The sequence below is a fragment of the Protomyctophum parallelum genome (genome assembly GCF_964188405.1).
Source record: "Protomyctophum parallelum genome assembly, chromosome: 5".
NCBI classification, from domain to species: domain Eukaryota; kingdom Metazoa; phylum Chordata; class Actinopteri; order Myctophiformes; family Myctophidae; genus Protomyctophum; species Protomyctophum parallelum.
In genome coordinates, this window is record NC_139702.1 from 39,388,489 (window position 1) to 39,413,778 (window position 25,290).

Sequence of the window (25,290 nt, forward strand, 5' to 3'; positions counted from 1 at the left end):
TTTCTGCATCCCGCGTTGTTTAATAAAAAGCATTTTTATCCGAGGTGTTATTTTGCCATTGGCTTTCAACTACGCGCCCCTATCGGTCGGGAGGAGGGTGGCACTCGGTGTGTTCGATATAGGTACGCTGACCGCCCTGCTAATACAGACTAATAGGCGACTGCGCTCCCGGTGTGCAACTGTGGATTTCCCAAACGAACCCCGTTTGAAAAAAGTAGCCGGGGAGCTCGGACAAAAATGCTTTTTATTAAACAACGCGGGATGCAGCAATTCTAATCGCTGGCGCTGCTACTAACTAACACCCGTGGGACACTTTGTGAGTACTTTATATTTGAAATCTGAATGTTTATATATACGGAAATCTTGTAAATGCAGCGAGCGCAAAAAACAGGGCAAAGTTTCTGCATGACTGTCATGATAATCATCATGGCAGTCATGTTCCAGGGCTAAGTGAGAGACATGCGCGGGTCTAGGACAGTGGTTCCCAAAGTGGGGTCCGGGGACCCCCAGGGGTCCTTGAGGGAGTTCCAGGGGGTCCCCACAGCTAAATTATAGTTTGGAACCAAATGGACCTTTATGGGTCTGTAACTCAACATTGATTTTACAATATAAATTGGGTGTCCCAGACATAGGAATGCCGTTAAATCATGGGGGGGTCCGTAGACTAATTGCATGTCAAACTGGCGGTCCTTGGAATTAAACGGGCTGAAAATCACTGCTAGAGCCGTAAAAATCTTCTCTTATGGGGGTCCCTGGCATATCTTCTCAAATGGGGGTCCGCAGGGTAATTCGTGTCAATTTGGGCATTTTGGGGGTCCTTATGAAAACGTTTGGGAACCACTGGTAGGCCTATAGGAAAAGAAGCGACTACGCCACATGAGTCATGAGCACTATTGGCAATTTGATAGCACATCTGCTATTTTCATCAAAAATGTAATATTTGGAATATTCCAATAACACATAGGGAGGGGATCACTGTGTACAGTACACCATATTTGAATGAAATTTTGAGAACCACTGGTTTAAATAACAATGTAAAAAAATGGAAGCAAGCCTAGGGTTAGCATTAGCAACTACACTTAAACAAACACCACAAAATACCAATATTACCAATACATACAAGCTACATTGCAGAAAAATAAGCCCAAAGTAGGTTATAAATTAAGCCGAGTGGACAAGGCAACACTAGTAGCCTACTGTCAGCATTGCGTTTTATGAAAATTACTTTTTAGTATTTTTTGTGGGATGATGCCTTAATGAAATTTTGTCGCACTATATATATTACCTATTAAAATGCCTTGGTGGGGAACGAAAGATGCAATTATACAATAACGTGCCCTACTCGTCCCCATGAAGCTAATTGGTGCCATCTAGCGGGGGAAAAGGCTATGGGAAAAGCAAAAGGACATGGCTGGCTCCTCTACTAAAACAACCAATAAAGCCTACTCGGCTTGTATCCATTGGGGTCGTCTCTGTCGTCATCATATTCAAATAATTCAATTCATAATATTCACCCTTGTAACTCTTCAACTTGGCGTGATTTCATTTGGATGTTCTGTGATGTGATCTGACTGTCTTGATTAATGATTTTAATCGTGGTGTTACTAGTGTAGCTTGATTTAATCTCTCAAGTGCTTGTCTGGACACATGTATGGTTGGTTTACCATTATTATGCATAATGCAGGATATATCCTCCTCATATCCTGCGTATATTTTTTTACTCTGTTTAAATATATTTTCCCCATTGAAATATTTCATATTCTTATAAAGGTTAATTTAAGATAATGTGTAGCAATGTAGATCAAAGAAAATTAAGATCAATGCCACTTTAATACGTTTTATTTTTTATTATAGGTTCTGAAAATAAAGCAGGTTTTAGATCAGCCCATCAAGGCGTGGACAAAACACAAATCTCTATAACTATCTGATACTATGGCTATTATCAACTCATTTCACAGACTTAGAAGTCAAAAGTCAACGTTGTTTGGATGACAGACGTTCTTCGTTGGATAATAGTAAACTTCACGATATTACTAATTACAGTAATACACAACGCTGAGTAAGGCCCATCTTGCCGAAACACGTCCGTTGTCTGTTCGTCAGAGGTAAATAAACCATGTGAAAAGGACAGCCATAGTATTGTGTGCTGGCGCTTCCTTCTTTACATACAGTAATAGCACAAAGATACAGTGTACTGTATAGCAAAGGTTTTATAGAAGCCTGTACATTGTTTGCTAATTTCACCACGGAGTGTTCTCACTCCTGTGTGCATTGATTCAAGCAATATAAAATATTTCAAACGGTTAAAAGTTGTCAAAGTTCATGTTATTTAACATGTTAAGTTAACTCCGAGCCTATGCTAATGCTGCGTAAACGCTGAGGGACATCATAGGACGGCACGGTGAGGAACGACATCACTCCATCGATGGGGGGGTTGACTAGGGACGGCGCCACTCTACCGTTGTTGATACTTGGCTGGGAGCTGAAGAGCTCTTGAGCGGAGCAGGCGGTGGGACGCAGCAGAAGGGCGGAGGGGTTAAGGGTAGTGAAGGGAGTGGAGTGGTTCCTGGAGGGCTGAAGGGGTGGAGGAAGCAGTGACACCGATGTTTGGATGTCTCCACCTCTCCGCTCTGCCTTCCACACTTCCTCCCTTGTTTCTCCTTCTATAAAAACCCTCTCCTCCACTTCCACTTCCCCGTCTCCTTGCGTTTGCTTCCCATGGTTCGAGTCCGGTTCGCCAGCATTCCTCTCCTGCGGGGCAACAAACTGAATCTCCAGGAGAGGCGTTCTGGTGCTGAAGCTGCACACAGTGCTATCAGTGTCCTGGCCCAGACCTGAGGGCAGGGACCCCCCTTTACCTATCTTTCCACCTTCTTCATCGTCGTCGTCGTCACTGCTGGGCGGGTCAATGCTGGGAGAGTGGCGTAGCCTCTGGAGCTGGGCGGACGTGCGTCGGAGAGCCCCTCCCATGAGGCCAGTGGGGGAGGGGGCCGCGTTGAGAAGGCGGTTGAAGAGAGCCATGTTGGGGTGACGGCTGGCCGACTCTTCCTGGTTCTCGTCAATGTCTGCCAGAGGCTGGAACTGCATCTCTTCTTTGGGAATCCTGGTACAAAATGGTTTACACCAGGTGCAGTGATAAATTAGTAAGTGGGGAAATGATTAACTCATTACGGGGTGAGTAGGTAGCCTAAGGTGACTAAAGTCAAGTGTAACAAAAATACTATTAGATGTAGTTTGTTTTATTGATAATACAATTAGTACCCAAAAGTTAAAACCACTTCAAAATGAACAGGGAACATTATATTAACTTAAAAAGGTGCACAAGCTTCTATCTGTTTCAAGAAAGAAAACGTGGATGATAAACAGACCACTGTAACATTTAAAGGCTCGATACAGGTTTACAAGTTTTTGTTTTATTTACAATTGGCAAGCAGCAGCAAATAATTTACCATCTTTTTTGCTACAGTAGTTTATGGAGGAAAAGTCCAGACTTACGCCATGTCAAAGGTGGATCCCTGGAAGGACGGTTTGCGGAGGACAAACAAAGTAGCGGCAGTGTACGGCGGTCTGGGGTTGGAGTCGTTCCAGTAACGATCTCTCTCTATAATAGGCAGATCCCCATACATCTCATCCACTGCCATCATGGACACCTGAGGAATGAAACACAGAAACACATCATTTTACATTCATGTACAAAACACTCAAATGTATGGAAAAGATGGTTTTGGGTTCAGGCGACCCATTCAAATATATTTAAAAAGTAGGAATTTCCAAATTTTCAAATTAATTCAGTGACAGATTTGAAGAATTGGTGACTAAAATGATTGATTGAAATGCCAGTGGCAAAGGTTTTGGCATGAACAGTGGAGGAACCTGGAAGTTCCTGTCTATCAGCCAATTTGTCTCAAAGTCATCGTCATCTTCTCCGAAAGGGTTGATCAACTGCTCTGCAACCTTCGGGACACAATAACAAGAACCAATTAGAATGTCTCCCTTCGCATAGTGCCTCAAAGAAAATACAAACAATACGAAATGTAATCTGTCTGACCTTGAGCCACCCAGCATAGAAGAAGAACTGCAGCAGGGTGAAGATGGGCACATAGAGGTCGAGGTCATGACCCGGATAGCCTTGGCTTGGGTCCAGGAACTGGCGACCAATCAGACACACCAGGAAGAAACTGTACACTGCCAATGACACCACCTGGGGGAGGGGGGCGGGCGGAGAGAACGAGGAATGAATTGGGAGTGGAGCATACGTTGGTTAAACATACTAACAGTCCGACAGGCATTAGTCTGACAACACCGTCGCTCCTGACATGTGTGGCCGGTTACAACTAATATGTGGCGGGTTAAAACTTACCCGTGGCTCCCGACATGCGTGGCAGGTTAAAACTAACCCGTGGCAGGTAAAACGATCCCGTGGCTTCCTGTGAGGTTATGTTTAGGGTTGGGTTTTGGGTAGGGTGTCAGGCTAATGCTTGTCGGACTGTTTAGTACCTCAGACCAAACACATGCAAACGAATTGGGAATTGAATATAAAAATGTAAGGAAACATGCAAAGAGACTTCAGTAAAGTCCTTCAGAATAGATAATATGTCCAATTATAAGATTCCAGTGATGGATTAGAGGTGAATAGCAGAAGACAGGTAGGTTTACCTGTGTGTAGACCAGGGGCACGCTGATCATGTCATAATGGAACAACATGCTGCAGTTCCCCCTGAAGGCATTCAGCTCCTGTTGACAGACAGATTTAACCGATGCTCATTTTGTTAGGGTACGATTAGGCTCAGGGTAGAAGACAGAGTACAGCAACTTGCAACTTGTTTAAATTTGTTCTCCTGCTTTGCCACCGAAATGTGGAATGTCCTACCAACAGTCATAAAGAAGTGTGAATCTCTTTCAAAACCGCTCTAAAAGAGCACTTACGGGTGGCTGCAATTCAGAACTGGCCCCGGTCAAAAGTGAAAGAGACTTGATCTCCGTTTAGGGGTAAGTGTGTTGCTCAGGTATAGTTTAATTAAAAACTTTGACTGGGCGAGCCGGGGGGGGGGGGGGTCAAATGCAGTATAACCTTCTAATTAGCAGATGACCTCTAGCCTCTACTCAATCAGCTGTGCGTGGTGGGTGTATGCGTTGGCGTGTGTGTCCGTGCATGCGTGTGTGTGTGTGTGTGTGTGTGTGTGTGTGTGTGTGTGAGTGAGTGTGTGTGTAGTGCAGGACCTCCAGCAGTAGTTTGAGTGTGCTGTCGTCTTTGATCCTGCCCTCACAGCGGGCTGCAGCCGCCAGGTTGGTGAACCACACACAGGGGATCCAGTACTTGTTGTAGGGACACTGCAGACCTTCAAACTTCTTGCGCTCCTCTCTCGTCATGAACCCTTTTTTTTCACAGTGGAAACCAATCAATGCCATTGTGTAGATAGAATGCTGAATATCTTTCTCAACTAACCCCTTATTAACAGTAAAATGGTTAAAAAGGGGTTGCTGCTAACAGGCATGATTAGTGTAATGACTAATGAATCATGAATATATGATGTCAGATGCATTTCAAAGACATATTAAACTATTATCAGTCAAAATCATTGTTCTAAATCTACACACATTCTCTTCTAACGTAATATATGCTGTGATTCTATATAAACTTGATGCTAGATTATGCCATTAACCATAGGCCTGTGATTGAGTAATAATTTTGTAATGAACGATGCACTTGATTTTACTAAGAAATCCAAATATAATAAAATGATTAATACATTTGTTGAATTGGTGGATAATTCTAAATTAATACTAACATTACACATAAGCAGCCAGACCATCAGAATGCCCTATCATCCATTCATGTAAACTTTAGGTATTCACACGCCAAACCAGCCATGCTGAAGCTTACAGTATCTGTCATATAACTTCCCATTCTCTCTTCTCTGCTCCAGCCAACTTGTGATTTACTTTGCTCCTTTATTGTATCGTAGTAGATTTAATGGGTCTTAGATTTGTTTCTGTAACAGGTGTCCATCGAGGGCATGATTTGAATGATGTTATATTACTCAAAGCAAAACAAAAGGCATCGATTTCTCTGAGTGACATCTACGATTCACATACTCACATATTCTGATCTGCACACGCACGCACGCACACAGTACATAACATAAACCCTCACACATGATTTAATCTGCCCTCTTACTCAGTCCACATAATGCAGTTTAATTGTTGATAGTTGCAGCTCCATTACAAGCAGTTTACAATACAAAACCTTGCTGAAGCCTAGTTCATGTCCCTACCACACAGTTTACAGCACAGAACCTAGCTGAAGCAAGTAATGTACATGTAAGTAATGTAGATGTTTAACAATAATGTAACTCTTGAGAGCGTAAAATGGACCCGGAAGGGGTCCATCTTCAACTCAAGAGTTAAAGATCTAAAAGGGTCCATTTGGTTACCAACTTTCCATCATTTAGCCGGGGACCACCTGGAATCACCTCAAGGATCACTGCATGGTGGTACCCGGGCCACTGGTAAATTGAAAACCACTGCTTGTTTCTAGGCCACCAACTCACCAGCTTCCACCACGTGGTCCACGGTGGGGAAACGCTTGAAGACGGCGGTGCTCACGGAGCGCAGGATGAGCAGGGCCGACAGGCTGGCGTAGCGCATCAGGGTGCGTCGCAGCAGACGCCCTCGCTCGTCCGCCCCCTGCAGACCGCCCGACAGGGCACACATCAGCCTGTCGGGCAGAGGGATGCAGGTGTACTGACTCCACCAGCGGTTCACCACCAGGGTCACGTAGAAACCTGCGGAGCAACAAACACCGGAAAATGGTTAGATCCACTGAACAACCATGCTATTATGTCCCCAATGGAGTGGTGGAAAGTAACTAACTAAACTAAGTACTGTACATAAGTACAATTTTGAGGTATTTGTACTTTACTCGGGTATTTCAAATTTCCAATGCTTTTACTTAATTACTATACACAGTTTAGTTACTAGTTACGTTGTAGATTTTGATTGTTATTACAAAACATACATTAACCACTTCAGCCCTATATACATTTCGGCCATTTGAAAATAGCTCTGATCTAAAATAGCTAATCTATAAGCTCATAGTTCGCCGCAATGCGACACATTGTGAGCTTGTAGATCTGCTATTTTCAAAAGATTTTTAACTTGAAAATGGAACATTCTGTATAATGAGTAAATTTTGGGTATTTCTAAAATGCAGTATTGATACTTTTACTGTTTCACTTAAGTAAAACATTTGAGTAGTCCTACTTTTTCCACCACTGATTCCAAGCTTCACAGTGAAAGCATTCAATTTACCGAGTACAAATGACATGGGGATGAGACTGGCGTAGTTGTTGCAATAGATCGCCAGTTTTTCAAAATACCTCTTCTGGTCATCATAGAGCAGAAATCTAAAAGTAACAAAACAAACGACTAATTAAGTGACGTTATTTCTTTTTTTTTAACATCAATCTAAAAATGATGCAGACTAATACAGACTTACCTGTAAGTAACACTGATTGCGGTATACATAGCAAAGAAAGCCAGGACCTCCTTGTACAGGACCTTGTAGATGCTCCCCTTCCAGGCCAGAAGCAGCTTGGAGAATCCACAGAAGCGGGCATTCGCAACTCTGGCCGTGTAGGTGACAGTCATTTGGTGACATAGAGGTTACGTCTTCTCAAGTAATGCTATGTAAAAGGAAGAATGGATTTGTGAATTACACAAGACGTCTGAGTAAAATATATCCAAAGTGGGATTCGCATCCACTTGAAGACTGGGATTTGATTCCTCCTCAGTGCAGCCATTCATCTTTATGTCAGTAGGCATCAGCCATCAGGCTCCGCAACCATGCTTGAGTCCTAATATGAAATATGTACGACCTGCACGGTCTGGTACTGACTTTTGACACCTGCATGAACTCTTCCATGTGGATAATGTGGTTGATCATGTGGATTATGCGGTTGACTAATATTGCACTGACATTTTGCACCTTAATCCTATGTACAACGCATTGACCTTTGTATTTTTTTGTCTAGCACCTTAACTAACGTCTAACTAACATAAGTATACATAATGCGCAGAATCTGCTCCTTTGCTCACGCATCTCTATATCTTATCTCAGGTTTATGTGTTAAATATGTATGTAGATTTTGACTTTTTTTCTTGTCTTCTTGATCTCCTTTCTTCTTACTTCTTCTTCCCTTTCTTTTTTCTATGATAAAAAAACGTTACGATGGAATGACGCACAAAAACTAATGTCAACCACATTCTTACTTTGTAAATCTGTGATGTGACAATAAAGCTGATTCTGCCACACTTGCACTAGGAATCGGATGTACATCAGAACTTTGACAGATGCATTCTTATATTGTCATTGCTGATAATCTATACTTACATTAAGTTATATATATTCAATTCATTGTTGATATACTATAGGCTATATTTATCCCTATACATTATTGATATACAGTGGATAAATCCATAGTAATAAATATATCCACCCATATACTCACTATTCATTAGTGATGGATGTAGCATATATTCATTCATGTCACTGATGATGAGATTTAGAGATCCAGTGTCAGTATAGCCCTCAGCCTCTCACACGTGACACTAGAAATTAAATCAATTTGTATTGAAAAGACATACTTACCTAATTGGTTTCTTCTTCTTCTCTTGGTATAGCCTGGATCCTTTTGAGTGATTTGATGATACTAGCAGTAGTGAAAGTTAGAAAGTCTCATCGCCTCATTGGGAGCCACCACTGGCTATGTGAATTTAATTCATTATGCCGCAGTGTTTGTTTGGCAGTGTTTTAAATACCGGTAACTGGTCTGGATACTGTTGTCGTCACAGACAGTACTGTAAAATGTGACTCAGTAGGTCGGCTACATAGCAGTAATAATAACTGAAGCTTCACCGGTGCGTTCAGTGGTCAGAGGAGCGCCCCGGGGTAAATCCCCCAAACGAGGAGGAGGAGCTCGTTAGCGCAGCCCCCGACCGAGAGAGAACAGGACTCGGCACAGCGCGCTTCAACCCGCTGATGGACTGCAAGCGACAAGCCCGCCTCGCCTCCTCCACGACAGACCCGGTCCACTGGAGCTAATGTATAAGAGGTCCAAAAGTAACATGCAGTCAGTGAGTGCACAGTGCAGCATTACGAAACTGAGAATCACAAAAAGAGTTTTAACTGGGACATTAGATTTGGTCACGCAGGGGCAAATGAGTTGAGAACTTTATTTTATCCTAATGTTTGTATTTTTTCTCCCAAAAATGTGATGTTCATGAAATCAGAAGTACAATGTTTTCCATGTATAAAGAAAAATAAATCTGTTGCAAACCTGTCTCATAAAGGACAGACAGGCTACACTGTAGAACCTTATGTGAAGTATAATTTAAGACGATCTCTCCGTGCACAAATAGTCACGATACCATCACTGGAGGTGATGGTATATAGAGGAAAAGAGATACTGTGTTCTGTGAACTTCATGAAATTAAAAGAGGTTAACTTTGTCTTATTGCCCTAAATATGGGTGCAGGACACAAAAATAATCAATGGCCATCATTTCCATGGCAAAAGTTTGAGCAAACATTGGTTGGTAAATAGCCATGTTTGTTCTTGTTAAACAGTAACTCTAGCCTACACATTTTTAATGGTTTCTATTGCTTTCCGCAATCCGCCTGTTGTTTGTTGTACAATTAGAGGCAGAGCCGAGTTACCCCACAGGAGACTGGATGGATGGTGCGTTTACTGGTCCTGAATTGTAAGGTCAAATGTTAAGTGCTGCAAAGTCAGGCAATCAGGACCCATCAAAGCGAATCTGTGAGTTGGCCATTATTTCCAGGGGATGTTATGCGTGTGTACTGGGTACCCAAAATGTTTTTGAGCAGAGGCATGTGTGCGAAATTTTTACACCCGCTTAAGGCTTACCTCCTTGGATATGGGCAAGTCGCTAAATCAGTGGTTTTCACTTTACAACAAGTGGTCATTGAGGTTCCAGGTGGTCCCCAGCTAAATAACGGAGTTGGCTACCAAATGGACCCTTATTAGATCTTGATTGTAAGAAACCAAATGGACCGCAAATTGTCCATTTTATGTTCTTCAAAGAAAAGGTACCACCTATGGTACCAACAATCATTTTCAAATGAGCGGGACCCAAAAAATACATGATTGGGACATCCCTAGTATAATTACCTCCATATATTAGACTACTGGATATAGTAGTAGAAAAATATATACCGGTATCTGTATAATGAAATCACCAAGTTGCAACACTAAGTGGCCATACACAAACAGGCATACAATCTGATGACTTCAGTTAATTTACTTGCATGACACAACTGGTCCCCTATCAATTATACCCCTTATTTCTGCTGCTTGCATGACACCCCTGCTCACCTATCAATTAGATCTCATTTCTGCTACAATGTCAAGTCAAAACTCAAGCACTTTACAATAAAAAGGAATCTAAAATGACTCCCTCTACATTTCATAGTATTTCAAGGGCCAACAGCTATGGGCCACTAAAACCTAAATATTGTAGAAAAACTGCAAACCCATGTGGCTTAGTTTATAAAAATTGAGACAGGACACCCACATACCCAGTTGACTCACAAGATGGCATCAAAGTGATTAAAGTCCATATTTCAGTGTAATTTATCATCCCACCATTTTTACTAGAACTAAGCGTGTTACCAACCACAAGATGGCATCAGTGGGATTTAGTGCACTTCATTAAATGGAAACAAACAAGCACGGTGTAAATAGACACAGATTTATTGACTATAAATGCAACTGAAATGGATTTACACTACACAAGTCACTTTACATTTAATTTTCAAACATTACACATTTGATAAGTCATTAATTTAGACTAATTTTATTTTCAAGTCCTATCAAAAGCAGCCATATTATGTAGTTTATGTTCTTAATCAGGCATCATATTGTGGGCGAGTTTAGCTTTTGTTTCAAAATAGCAGACATAAAAGCTCACAATATATAACCTACAAGCTTTTAGAGCCGCAATTTGTCATAGAATTAAGTTGAGGTTCTCAAGTGTCCAACTTGCAGTAAACAAACCTGAAGGGGGTCTGGAATCATCCACATTCAGCATCTTAACCTACAAGAGAAAGCAGTATCACAATCAGTCAGTGTACTCACCTCATCTGCCACTACACAAACACCAAATGACCTCACTACTTATGGGCCTCAAAGAGCAGAAATAGCTGATCTACAAGCTCACAACTAAATGCGAAGCATTGATCTTATGCTAGTTTTACCCATCTGTGCCACTAGGGTTCATGTATTTAAACCCCGACAAGAATCAGTTTGTGCAAATCCAGTATGTCATCAATCAGATGCCAATAATACATGCTTACTTATTGCAGAACATTTCTATGCATAGATTAGTGAGTGAAGTCTGTTGTCTCCAGACTTAAGTCAGGTCCTGGTAGATGAGTACTACTGAATCTGTGCCAAAGTCCTGAGTTTGCTCTTCCAATACCACAATAGAACCACAGTAGGGGGTGAGGCCTCTACCATGGCGGAATGGGTTTGGGTTTTATTATACCAAGTGCTTACACTACATTTATAAATGCAGCCAATTCAATATAATTCTGAGGCTAAAACCATACATACCCGAAATCAAACAGCTTGTTGATGGTCAGTCATGGCCAGACCTGCTTTACTTGCAGTAGGAAACACTGTCTATAATAATTCCATTGTGAAGACCAGCAAAACAGGTTAAACCCAGCCCTAGACAGGAGATTTTTGTATTCCATAAATATCCATCTAAAAAGATAATAGCCGATCTACAAGCTGACACGTCACATTGCAACGCTAGCTTGTAGGTCGGCTCTTCAGTTTTTGTCCCAGTGATACAATATGCATCTTTTGACACTTTACAAAAGCAGGCTGCAGCATTCACACAGTATGTAAAGCCCAACGCTTTAAGCCCCGTTTTTAAACTACTTCCTATTGCAAGTAAAGCAGATCAGCACAGAAAGGGGTAAGGAGTCCACATCTAGTTCCTCCACTCCAGGGCAGCAAGTCATAGTTACCTGTAAAGCAAAAATAGGCGACGTCACATACACTGTAGTAAAACACTGCATCTATTCAAACAGTAGGACAGCATGCCCGCAAAGGCTCTACTTCTAGTCAGACTTGTGTAGCCTACAATAAAGACTGCCCTCAGTTTGGTCAAATCAAAAATCACATCCTCACGCACGATAGTATCATATACATGCTCACTTGTGCAGAACATTTCTATGCATAGATTAGTGAGTGAGGTCCGTTGTCTCCAGACTTAAGTCAGGTCCTGGTAGATGAGTACTACTGAATCTGTGCCAAAGTCCTGAGTTTGCTCTTCCAATACCACAATAGAACCACAGCAGAGGTGAGGCCTCTACCATGGCGGAATGGGTTTGGGTTCAATCAACTTGCCACCAAGTGCTTACACTACATTTATAAATGCAGCCAATTAAATATAATTCTGAGGCTAAAACCATACATACCCGAAATCAAACAGCTTGTTGATGGTCAGTCATGGCCAGACCTGCTTTAATTGCAGTAGGAAACACAGTCTATAATAATTCCATTGTAGAGACCAGCAAAACAGGTTAAACCTAGTCAGACAGGACTAAAAGTGAAAATAGCCGATCTACAAGCCGACACACTGCTACGCTAGCTTGTAGGTCGGCTCTTCAGTTTTTGTCCCAGTGATACAATATGCATCTTTTGACACTTTACACAAGCAGGCTGCAGCATCCACACAGCATGTAAAGCCCAACGCTTTAAGCCCCGTTTTTAAAACCACCTCCTATTGCAAGTAAAGCAGATCAGCACAGAAAGGGGTAAGGAGTCCATATCTAGTTCCTCCACTCCAGGGCAGCAAGTCATAGTTACCTGTAAAGCAAAAATAGTCGACGTCACATACAGTGGTAAAACACTGCATCTATTCAAACAGTAGGACAGCATGCTCACTTGTGCAGAACATTTCTATGCATAGATTAGTGAGTGAGGTCCGTTGTCTCCAGACTTAAGTCAGGTCCTGGTAGATGAGTACTACTGAATCTGTGCCAAAGTCCTGAGATTGCTCTTCCAATACCACAATAGAACCACAGCAGAGGTGAGGCCTCTACCATGGCGGAATGGGTTTGGGTTCAATTAACTTATGCCACCAAGTGCTTACACTACATTTATAAATGCAGCCAATTAAATATAATTCTGAGGCTAAAACCATACATACCCGAAATCAAACAGCTTGTTGATGGTCAGTCATGCCCAGACCTGCTTTACTTGCAGAAAGTCAAGTAAATTTAAAGCACAATGCTTTAAGCCTCGTTTTTAAACAAGTATTAACGGCTAAACACTTCCTATTGCAAGTAAAGCTAGTAAGGAGTCCACATCTAGTTCCTCCACTCCAGGGCAGCAAGTCATCGTTACCTGTAAAGCAAAAAGAGTCGTCACATACAGTAGTAAAACACTGCATCTTTTCTAAACAGTAGGAACGCATGCCCTCAATGGCTCTAGTCAAATCACATCCTCACGCACGATAGGATCATGCTCACTTATTGTGTGCAGAACATTTCTATGCATAGATTAGTGAATCAGGACCACTGTCTCAAGACTTAAGTCAGGTCCTGGTAGATAAGTACTACTGAATCTGTGCCAAAGTCCTGAGTTTGCTTTTCCAACACCAAGATTCCACAGTAGAGAGGAGGCCTCTACCATGGCAGTATAGGTTTGGGTTTCAGCAACGTATTACACCAAGTGGTAGTAAAGTTACACTACATTTATAATGCAACCAAAATATATAACATAGCGAGCCGCTAGACCATACATACCCGATAAAGCCGTTGATGGTCATGGCTAGACCCGCTTTACTTGCAGTAGGAAAAACGGTCAAATCAAATCTAGGTCCTGCATACTGCACAAAGCCATTGCAGAGGCCATCAAAAATCAATTTAAGCTAGTCCTTTGACAAAGTAATCCAAATGTTCTGTACCAGTGCCAGTGTTTACCCCAACAAAATAAAATATATTGAGTATTCCCTAAATGTAAAAATATATAAACAGTTGACACAAGCAGACTGCAGCATACTAGGGCCCAAGTTAACCATTCCCTATTGCAAGTAAAGCTGATCAGCGCAGAAAGGGGTAATGAAAGTCCACATCTAGTTCCTCCACTCCAAGCCAGGTCATCATATAGAGGTCTGTAAAGCAAAACAAACAGTCTTCATACACATCCAGTACTTAAACACTGCATCAGTATAGCATGACAGCTGTTATTAAGAGCAGATCAATATAAAGTTTCAAGAGCATGCTTCATACATATCCACCATCATCACAAATTATGATTGAGTCAAGAGTCATATGAATGAGCCATTCATAATCATAATGAAGGGTCCATGGCTGGTTTTAATCCCAGTGTGCGGCCGCGCACTAGGCCCATCCTGCGGGGTGTTACCAGGACAGGCCACTCTCTGTTGGGCCGAGTCCTGAACAAGCCCAGCGGCAGCACACTCTAAAACAGAGCCCGCTGCGCCGAACCACGCGTTACAGAACGTTCCTCTACCAGCCCTGTAACACTGATCCAGACACGGGTCTTCTGGACAGCTGACTTAGAGCTGGAGTCACACTAGAGAAGTGATCCTACATAATAAGCAAAGCAAACAATGTCGCACTGCAAAGCGACACTGGCTTCAGAAATACGAAGTTTATAAGGAAAGCAGTGGACTTAAAACGGGCGTTACTTAATTACAAAATGCACCTTAAGTTTAATTTACTTATTAAACATTGAATAAAGAGTAAAGAATGGTTTCTTACGGGCTGATCAGAGATCCACGTGCAGCAGCAACATGTGCCATGTGGTTGTACCATTTCTTCTGTCTTGAGGAAAGGAAGTGAGAGAAAAGATGGAGGACCCGTGGCCATTTATACGGACTGTCGCGGTGCATTGTGGGCCAGCTGCATGGCAGTACTGATCACAAACATTACAATTACATTATTACATGTTTACATTTAATGGTACGTCATTTCCATTGTTGATTAAAATAAATACAAAATAAAAATAGTGTGCATGTCATTTACATGTTCAGATGAATTGAATATGAAGGACCCCAATGGAAACAAGCCATGGGCTTTCTTGGGTTTTAAATCCTCTTAGCAGACCTTGTATTAAAGTGTACTTTCCTGTGCATTGAAAAACATAAAAAAGTATTCAATCGATCAATGCATAACATTTGACAATAAGAGACACCACTATGCCACCTGGCGGCCAAATTGAGAATAGCATTTGTGAGTGTCAAATTTGTTTTTGTGCAGTTCACCGTCCGTCACTGTCACTCACTGCCCACTGGTGACTTTATGCGTCATACGACGGTTCATGGTTCATACTGGTTCATAGACTGGAAGATTACAATATTTTGTGAAGGAAGTCAAACGTGCATCAATGCGTGAGTCTCATATGTTTAAATATAAACATAAAGATGCATGCATTGATATCTAGGTTCCCCTCTAGACTCTAGTAGTAGGCGTTATGAACAATAACTGGCAGTTTTATGGAAGGAAACAATATTCACACAATGAAAACTTTAGATGCATTTTATTTTATACAATTTATTAATAATAATGAACAAAGAATCCACTGTACTTTCTTTTGCATTATGACATTTGTTAAACTTAAATTCTGTTTATGTAAATGCTTGTAATTTTGAAACCTTTTGCACTGCTTCTACCCTGGAATAATGTGTGTCAGTGTGTGTGTGTGTGTGTGTGTGTGTGTGTGTGTGTGTGTGTGACTTTGTGTGTGTGCGTGCGCGTCTATTTTCCAGTCTCCTTGAGTATTGCTTCTAGCTGGTCGTTGATTTGTCTCAGCTGGTTCTCAGTTCCTAGAACGTATTTGGTCTCCAGCAGCAGAGCTGGTAAACTGGATGCTCCATACTAGACAGAGGAAGGAGAGAGTATGAGGTGTGGTTGTAATACTTTGATTCAAAATTTGATTGAGGGCAAAATGGACCAATTAACTAGGAGATTAAAATTAGTTAAAAAAAAGAAAAGACTCCGTTTTTACCATTTAATAAATGAGCCAGATGCAGTGCAAGTGTGTGTCCCTGTATGACACAATAGTTCAGTGGATTTCAACCCTTTTCATATCAAGGCCCATTATTTATTTTGCATTTGAGCCACGGACCACCATTTGATGATTTAGCCTCTCAGACCCAAAACTAAAGAATATTTTGTTGTCGTTCAATGTTAGAAGGAGAGATAACAGGCAAACGATCTAAATAACAATTCTTCTACATTCTCTAAATTGTGTAGACTTCTTGTAAATTAAGTAATGCCGTTGTTTAACAATAATGTAACTCTTGAGAGCGCAATCTTTACGCTCTCAAGAGTTAAGGATCTATAAGGGTCCATTTGGTTACCAACTCTCCATAATTTAGCTGGAGAGCACCTGGAACCCCCTCAGGGACCACTGGTGGTCCCCGGACCACTGGTTGAAAACCACTGCTATAGTTGATTGCATGCACTTGTTCTAACTCTAATCAGTTCCTCATTATACTTCAATAACAATATTACAAGGAGAATGTAATTAACCTTCTGGAAAGAAAGCCAGCATTGCAGGCAGTGGTGCAAAAAGTACTCAAATGTTTTACTTCATCAGTATCATCAATACTGCAATGTAGATGTACTCTGTTACAAGTAGAAGTCCCCTATCCAAAATGTACTTCCCACATTCATTCACACACCAATGGTGGCGGGCTAGCACCGACCGACTCATTGGAGGCCATGTGGGGTTCAGTGTCTTGCCCAAGGACACTTCGACATGTGGACAAGAGGAGCCGGGATTCGAACCGCCGACCCAGGGATCATTGGACAACCTGCTCTACCTCCTGAGCCACAGCCACCCAAAGCGACGCATTGTGAACTTGTAGATCTGAAATATTATATACTGTAGGTCTGAAGTGGTTAGTCCGTTTTTTAATAATAATCCAAATCTACAAAGTAACTAAAGTCACTAAAGTTTTCATATAATTGTAGTGGAGTTAAAAGTAATATTTGCCTCTGAGATGTAGTGGAGTAGAAGTAAAAGTATTGAAAACTGGAAATAATCCAGTAAAGTAAAAGTAGTCGTCCCTCAAAATTGTACTCAAGTACAGTACTTGAGTAAATGCACTTTACACCAGTGGTTTTCAACCCTTTTTATATCAAGGTCCATTATTTATTGGGTATTTGAGCCACGGACCACCATTTGATGACATTTAGCCTCTCAGATGCAAAACTAACGAATATTTTGTTGTCGTTGGACAAGATTGTGTACATAATTCCATTCTGTATTGATGTTGGCACCATAGGAGAGACAACAAACAGGCAAACGTTGAATTGTGTAGACTTCTTGAAAACTAAGCAATGCAGATGTGCGTAAAATGAAACCTAATGGAGAGTTAAACATCTCAAGAGTTAAACATTTATAGTAGTTTATTTATACTAATACATCTTGCACACATTTTCATAAAGCTGTCAAGTTCCCATGACTTGAGTTGAGGTCAACGTGCCAATATGTCTGCTTCCAGATCTTGGTGTATGTGCTACATTGTGCGTGTACCTCCTCTTTCTCTTGAGGGTGGGTGCTTCGGTGATCCAGGTATCGTTTGGTGAGCTCCGACATGCCACTGAGAAAGGTGCGGCTTTTTCTGACATCGTCCAGCCGCTGCGTCAACCTGGCTTCCTCCTTTCGCTTCGATCCCACCTGACGCTCCGTCCTATATAATGACCAAAGACAAAACATGTGTCCATCATCCTCTAGTCTGGCCGCAAGCAACTTAGATCACACACATAGCATTTTACCATCTACAAAGCCTTGTGCCTCGCATGTTTCCGGATTTTGTTGAAATCTTACATTATAAATGCCAGGATTCCGTGGTTTTCAACCCTTTTCGTTATCGTTGGATAAGATTTTGCACACAATTCCATGCTGTATTGATATGGTGCCATTAGGAGATATAACAGGCAAACTTTGATAAAAAATAACAACTCTACTACATTCTCTAATTGTGTAGACTTCTTGTAAATTAAGCAAGGCAGATTTTTTTAAATAATTTAACGCTTGAGAGCGTAAACTGAAACTAAATGGACATGTGAGGGTCCATTTGGTTTCATTTTTTGGTTAGTGAAATCTTCTGGTTATCTGGCTGTAGAGGTGACCGGGTGGAAATGGCAACTAGTGTGCTTGTCGACCGAACAGCTTCTTACGTGATCAGCTCATCCTTGACAGCCAACAGTCTCTCTCTCTTCTTACGGATCAAAAGATCCACCTGACAAATGGAAAGAGGGGAGAGAGAGGGGAGTGATTACACAGACACAACCCCATGCCAGGCATGCAAGGCATTGTATAAAATATTAATATCCCAAAAGATATGTCAAGTTTCCACCAAGACTGTAATAGTTAGGGGAGCTGTTGCCACAACAACAGTTACCTTAGCGTTGTCCCTCATTAGGACCCTGAGCTCCTTGGCAACGGTGATCTGCAGAGACAATAAAACATCAAAATATGAAAACAACCCAACAAAGCATTCAAGCTAGAGATGTCCCGAAACTGTATCGGTATCGGAAAAGTATCGGTCCTTATTTGTCATATCGGTATCGGCGAATTTGCCAGTCTAACCACCGATCCGACACAGGGGTTAAGGGGTTGACACTATGGCACACAACACGAGATATGTAGTATCGGCAACACTGGTATCGATATTCGGTAACACAGAAATTGTGGAACGAAAAAAGTCGGGACATCCCTAATTCAAGACAAAAATATCCTCCAAACCCTTCATAGATGTTGTTGATCAACCAACACAGTTCAATGAACAGTCCTTGTGAAGTTCCTTACCTTCTTGGTGAGTTCCTCCTTGACACTGGAGGAGAATGAATCAATGGCCTTCCTGACTGCTTTAGACTCCACCGACTCTCTGCGCACACGCACACGCACACACACACACACACACACACACACACACACACACACACACACACACACACACACACACACACACACACACACACACACACACACACACACACACACACACACACACACACACACAGTTTGGACTTGGTGGTATTTATTGACTAGTGATGGTAATGACTGTAATGTAACTAACAGAGGTAGTTAATTACCGGTACTGGTGACAGAAAGCAAGGAAGGCATCCAGCACCACCTCCAACTCAGTAGCTTTGCCACGGCTACGCCCCCTCTCCGTCTGCTGGTCCACACCGGGAGATTCTGAGTCCGTAGATACTGATACTTTTCAAGCGAGTATAAAGTACAGTAAGCAGAACTTTACTTTCACATCCTTGACTAGGCATCACTGCTGGAGCTGTAAGTCGGGCGTTTAGACTGTAGACACCTTCTCCTATACAGAAATGTAATGATAAAACTGTCCAAACATTTACTTGTCTTATTCATAGTTCTCCTCTGTTTCCGTGGATTTCGTCCATCGCTACTTGACTTCCTGTTCCCAGACCCATCATCAGATGAAGACTTTCTGTTTCTGGACTTTTTGGCAGAGGATTTCTAAAAGATGAAGCAAAAGATACACATAATTAGATAAATGATGACAGAATATTAGAAAAAAGGAAAGAGAATGTCATTGATTTACAAATCTAATTGCTCTACCATCTATCGAATATATATTAACCCATTTGGGCAGGAACCCCTTTTGGTGTTAGCATTATGTTCTGCTGGAAAAATAGCAGATCTACAAGCTCATAGCGCACTGCTATTTTTGAAAAATCGAAGAACGACTGACATAGAAACATAGCTTTTTCAGAAAACTGTCAGGATGTAGAAGACATTTTTAGAATCTGATCTCAGGTCAAAATGGGTTAAAGGTTCTGTTGAATTGCATGGTTATCTTTTTGAATGCAATGAATATTTACTAATAACAATAACACAAATGAGAAATGACAAGAAAGAAAGTTTGCCATTGGCCATTTGCTGACACTGCTCCAGTCCATACCGGTCCCGCATTCTCATCATCCTTGGACAAAACAGCTGCTCGCTGCCTCTGCTTAGCAGGACGAGGACTAGATCCGGACTCCTGGTTCTCCGAGTCGGCACCCGACATCCTCTAATAATGGGACACAACATGACAACAACACTTATGGAAAGCAGAGCAAAAACACAAATGAAGGTTCATATTTAGGTGTTCAATGTGAAGCAGGGTTCTCTCAGAGCAGAATAAAAAGTCATTTTTAAATCAGCTCTTAGTGCTCTGCAGAAGGCTACTGCCGAAACGCGCCAGCGTTCAAATAAACATGAGAAACTGCATCATACTTCCAAACATATTAGTGGTGGAGGTATGTCTGTGGCCTACTGGCAGACAGTGTGCATAATACATTTGGCTGTGATCAGTACAGCAGTTGTGAGATTATCTCCAAACACAGACACCCGCACACATGCTGACCCTTAGTGACAGCGAGCCACGTGCAGAGCTACGTCCTAAAAACAGGCATAACTTTATCAGAAATGACAAAATGTTGACATCAAACAGACAGGCTTCACTATTATGTACTAACACAGTAACAAATGTTAGAAAAGGATATCAACGTTAACCATTTTTCCTCATCTTATTGATGTGTTACTGTATTCCTTATGGCCTTTCTGCCACCCACCACATGCTTTCTCTTCATCTTCCTCTTCCTCCCATCATTCTTCCCTTCCTCCGTCACACATCTGGCCAGTACAGACAGAAAGACAGAGATCACTGAAAATCATTTGTTTACTGTCAAAATATATATTTTTGGGCAGATTTCGATGGATTTGAAGTCTTGTTCTTTTACAAGTAACTGAGTGTGAGATTGGACACATTAAGGGTTTTAAGGTGTAAATAAAAGGGTTTCGTCCCTGTGGTTGTCAGTCGTCAGTCGTCAGTGATGAGAAATATAGTTTGGAGGTTTTGTTTGGCAGAGAATGTTATTAAAGAGCTGTGTTTGTAACAGCACACAAACACCCGATCTGGCTTTGACTCAACATGCTCTAAAGTCCTGGAGATTAATATCTCCAAGCAACTCATCTGCAATTGCTATGTGCTGAATTAGATAGATAGATAGATAGATAGATAGATAGATAGATAGATAGATAGATAGATAGATAGATAGATAGATAGATAGATAGATAGATAGATAGATAGATAGATAGATAGATATCATTAGTAGTAGTTTTGAATGATATTTAGCTGAATTTCCTTTTTTTGCATCCGTCCTACTCCTATTTCTTTACTGCTGATTGACAACTTATTTCCCCCCACAGGATCAATACAGTATCTATCCACCTACCTATGCATCTACCAATCCATCCATCCATCTGATTCATGCCAACTCCGACCTTAATTTGACCTCACCCATCTCCAGCTTTCTTTCCAGTGCTCTTCTTCTCCTTGTCCCTGGTTCCTTTGTCCAGTCCTCCTCCCTCCTCCTCCTCCTCCTCCTCCTCCTCCTCCGCTCCATCTGCCCCTCCCTCCTCCGCTCCATCCGTCCCTTCATGCAGCGGGCTCAGGTCGTCTTCAAGGGCAGTGCTGTGGAGCTTACGACCTGAGCAAACCAATGTAGGAGTTCTTTGGTCTTTGGATAACAGTAGCTTTACTATCCTGCTAAAGAGACCGTGTGATAGTGCTGGACAATTAGGGCTGTCACGATTACAAATTTAAGTTGACAATAATTGTCACACAAATAATTATGTTTAACGATTTTATTGTATTTGTGGCATTGAACATTTCAACATACGAATAAAGAATACATTTCTGTTTTCCTGGCAGATGTGACAAATATACAAAGAAATTACTGACATTATTATTATATATTTTTTGATCTACCTAAGCTTGTAGATCTGCTATTTCAGCATTTGTTAATGTATTTTGTTAATGTACAGTATCTTCAACATGGAAATGATTGACAAAATACTTGTGATTATTACGATCGTGTAATAGTTGTGACAGGCCTATGGGCAATAAACCGAAAATATATTTTAACCGACATTCAGGAACAATAATAGACTTGAATTAATCTTGCTCACATAAGGTTAATGGATTCATTGAGACGCAGGTTAAAGAAAGTGATACAGTACAACGTGTAGTCGTGTTCATGTCTCACCATAACTCTCCTGTACTGCGTCCAGGAAGCTAGCTCTGTCTATGGCGGATAGGTCGGGAGATTGCATAGTGTGCAGAGCCTCCTGTAGAAGGCATGCAACACAAAGCAATAACATCAGTCAATTTTGCCCCTTCACCACTGTGAAGACTGGGGTTCCATTCAGCCTCAGTGAGACCATTTGAGTGGTGTGTGTGTGTGTGTGTGTGTGTGTGTGTGTGTGTGTGTGTGTACGCACGCAAAGGAAAGATCATTCTTTCTGATTTTGTCTTATGGACTATTCATTCAGTTTTAGGTGATAAGGTGACCACAGAAAACTACAACATGACATCACGCTGTGGTGGTAAGCAATTCACTGCTCAATTCATATGATGAATTCCTGTTCTGTACTTTAGCTACATAGAAATGTCTATTTGTATGTCTCTAAATGTCTGTATGTCTCTAAATGTCTGTATGTCTTTAAATGTTTTGATGAATTGAACAATGTGGACCCTGTTGTAAACAAGTGTAATGCTTAATTGGGTCGTCCACTCACAGTTGACAGTATTTGTATTGAGTTTGTGCTTAAAATGTACTGTAAATTCTACAAACTGTTAATAAATATTTCAATCAATCAATCAATCAATCAATCACCCAAACATCTGTTTTTACTAACCACCCTTTCGGTGGACACCTAACCTTATCGCCTAAAACTGGAGTATGTATGCCCTTAGCCTTTGGAATAACACAACATTTAATTTTAGTCCTATTTAGTCATCTGGAATTTTAGTCTAGTCAACAAAGAAATCTGTTTCCAAGGCCAGACACCAGACCAGACCCTGCAAGCGACGCGACAGCGACACACACACACACACACACACAGTCAAAGCTAGTTGCATCAGATAGGGTGACTGACTACTATTTCACCTGGTCAGAGTGTTGGGGACCTTCATGCCTCTTGTTTCCTCTGGCTTTTTTGGCTCTGCAGGCATGAGGGGAGAGAGAGAGAGAGAGAGAGAGAGAGAGAGAGAGAGAGAGAGAGAGAGAGAGAGAGAGAGAGAGAGAGAGAGAGAGAGAGCATTTGATTGTTTGAAGTATTTAGTTTGCAGAATGGGTACATTTCACATGAACTCACACACAACTCAATACAAAGACTGTTACTGTGGACGACACATGACTGATAAAGCATTACACTTGTTTACAACAGGGTCCACCATTTTCAATTAATCAGAGAGAGCAGATACTTTAATTTTCCCTTATTTCAATTTGGCTCAGTCATATCAATATTTATTTCATGCAGTAAGTGAGTAACAATAACGCTACACTTACTTCACCATGATCAATTGTAAGATGACGACGTTCACAGTCGTTATAATGTGTTAACTGTGTTTTGGGGGGGAAGTTATTCTTAATAAAATAAAATAACACAAGCCAGTGAATGTTAGGTTGTTCGAAAACCAACAAGTAAAGTAGGAATAGGATCGTCTCCCGCAAAATACTTGTTTAGATAGACGTTACGGACGATACTATATCACGAATCCGGGGGGTGAGACGCATTTAGTTAAAAGCACGTACACAGCTTCCAGCTTCCATTGCAATCAATATAATGTAGACAACCACTACAGTAAACCCTTATATTAAGGATAACACGGGCTAAATAATTACAATTGAGCCCGCAAATTAATAAAACAGAATATATTACCGTCCCCCGCCCCCCTCGCACACAATGACACATTCCGTGTTTCTTTCTACGGGAAGAGAGTGGGTTCATTCTCTTCAAGTATTGAAAAAGGCAATGCGTTTGGTTTTGTTAAAAATAAGCAGTGGTGGTGGAAAGTGAGTTCACATCAAGGCCCATTATTTATTCAGCATTTGAGCCACGGGACCACCATCTGATGATGACATATAGCCTCGCAGACCCCAAAACTAATAAAGTTTTACCACAAATCCATGCTGTATTGATCTATCTATGGTATTGATGTTGGTACCACAGGAGAGAGACAACAGGTAAATGTCAACATCAAAATGTGTAGACTTCTTGTAAATTAATTTAAGTAATGCAGATGTTTAACAATGAGAGAGAGAGAGTTAAATTATCTCCCAAGAGTTGAAGATCTACAAGGGTCCATTTGGTTAGTGGTTACCGACTCCATCATTTAGCTGGGGACCACCTGGAACCCCTTCCTCGGACCACTGGTGGTCCGAGGACCACTGGTTGAAAACCACTGGACTAAATGCATTTACTTACTTAAGTACTGTGTAGCCTAAGTACAATTTTGACGTATTTGTACTTTTTACTTGAGTATTTCCATTTTCCAAAACATTTACTGTACTCCACAAGTACGTCTCGGATCCAAATATATACTTTTACTCCACTATATTTATTTGAAAACGTTATAGTTACTATACTTTGTAGATTGTGATTATTATGTATTATTAATACAAACCATACACTAACGTCTTCAATTCATATACATTTCAGCCATTTGAAATTAGTCGATCTACAAGCTCACGGTGCGTTGCAATGCGACACATTGTGATGTTGTAGATTTGTTTGATTGAATATTTTATTAATCAGAAATGTAAACAGCTGGTGCAATAAGACATTAAGGCTGAAATGATAACACAAACAAAATATGTATTTCACAATATTCCATGTTTTTCCACATTTTCAGCTCACAACAATGCAATGCATTGTGAGTGTATAGATCAGCTATATGAAGTTATAAGGTTAAAGTGGTTAAACTGATTTAGCTATTAACAGATTTTTTCCCTGTTTCACTGAACCACTCTGATATCACCAATACATGTTTTATATCTTCTGTGGAGAAATGGACTCACCCTAAAATATATACTTTTTACAGCTCCACAGTCCTCGATGCCACACTTGACTTCATGTAATAAAACAAAAAGGCTGTTAAATTAGGCTACGTGCCACACACACACACACACACACACACACACACACACACACTAAATGATGATAATTATGTTTTGATGATAGAGGTTTAGTTAATACGGTAATAGATCTTTATTCAACTTAGATCACTACATATACTGAGCTAGGTCGACTGACAGACAGACAGACTTATGGGAGGACTTGTGTGACTCGGTTCAACCAGCTATAGTGTAGGAATCGCATCCCTTTCGAGAACCGTTCGCCCCACTGAC

At 41.2% G+C, this 25,290-nt stretch overlaps 2 protein-coding genes and 1 long non-coding RNA gene across 3 annotated transcripts; all 3 read right to left on the minus strand.

Moving 5' to 3' along the window:
• Positions 1-2,013: 2,013 nt before the first annotated feature.
• best2 (bestrophin 2) lies at positions 2,014-7,650 on the minus strand (the record flags this gene model as incomplete). Its single annotated transcript, XM_083764472.1, has 9 exons — positions 2,014-3,103; positions 3,496-3,650; positions 3,874-3,954; positions 4,049-4,201; positions 4,657-4,734; positions 5,221-5,375; positions 6,552-6,785; positions 7,312-7,406; positions 7,499-7,650. The coding sequence occupies 9 exons, from the start codon at positions 7,648-7,650 to the stop codon at positions 2,338-2,340; spliced, it is 1,869 nt and encodes a 622-aa protein (XP_083620598.1). The 3' UTR covers positions 2,014-2,337.
• A 3,115-nt stretch (positions 7,651-10,765) lies between these two features.
• Positions 10,766-14,193, minus strand: LOC310859096. The gene is made up of 5 exons (XR_014569272.1): positions 13,843-14,193; positions 13,245-13,441; positions 12,511-12,901; positions 11,636-12,057; positions 10,766-11,117 (listed from the first exon to the last, which is right to left on the minus strand). It is a non-coding gene; the product is annotated as an uncharacterized lncRNA (long non-coding RNA).
• Positions 14,194-15,604: 1,411 nt separating this feature from the next.
• On the minus strand, positions 15,605-23,727 carry cenpu (centromere protein U). Its single transcript, XM_083764473.1, has 13 exons — positions 23,449-23,727; positions 23,047-23,101; positions 22,144-22,225; positions 21,396-21,585; positions 20,668-20,728; positions 20,013-20,123; positions 19,447-19,567; positions 19,171-19,297; positions 18,884-18,962; positions 18,477-18,524; positions 18,253-18,314; positions 17,606-17,762; positions 15,605-15,939 (listed from the first exon to the last, which is right to left on the minus strand). Exons 1-13 carry the CDS (start codon positions 23,454-23,456, stop codon positions 15,820-15,822), a joined length of 1,221 nt encoding a protein of 406 aa, XP_083620599.1. The 5' UTR covers positions 23,457-23,727; the 3' UTR covers positions 15,605-15,819.
• Between the last annotated feature and the right edge of the window lie 1,563 nt (positions 23,728-25,290).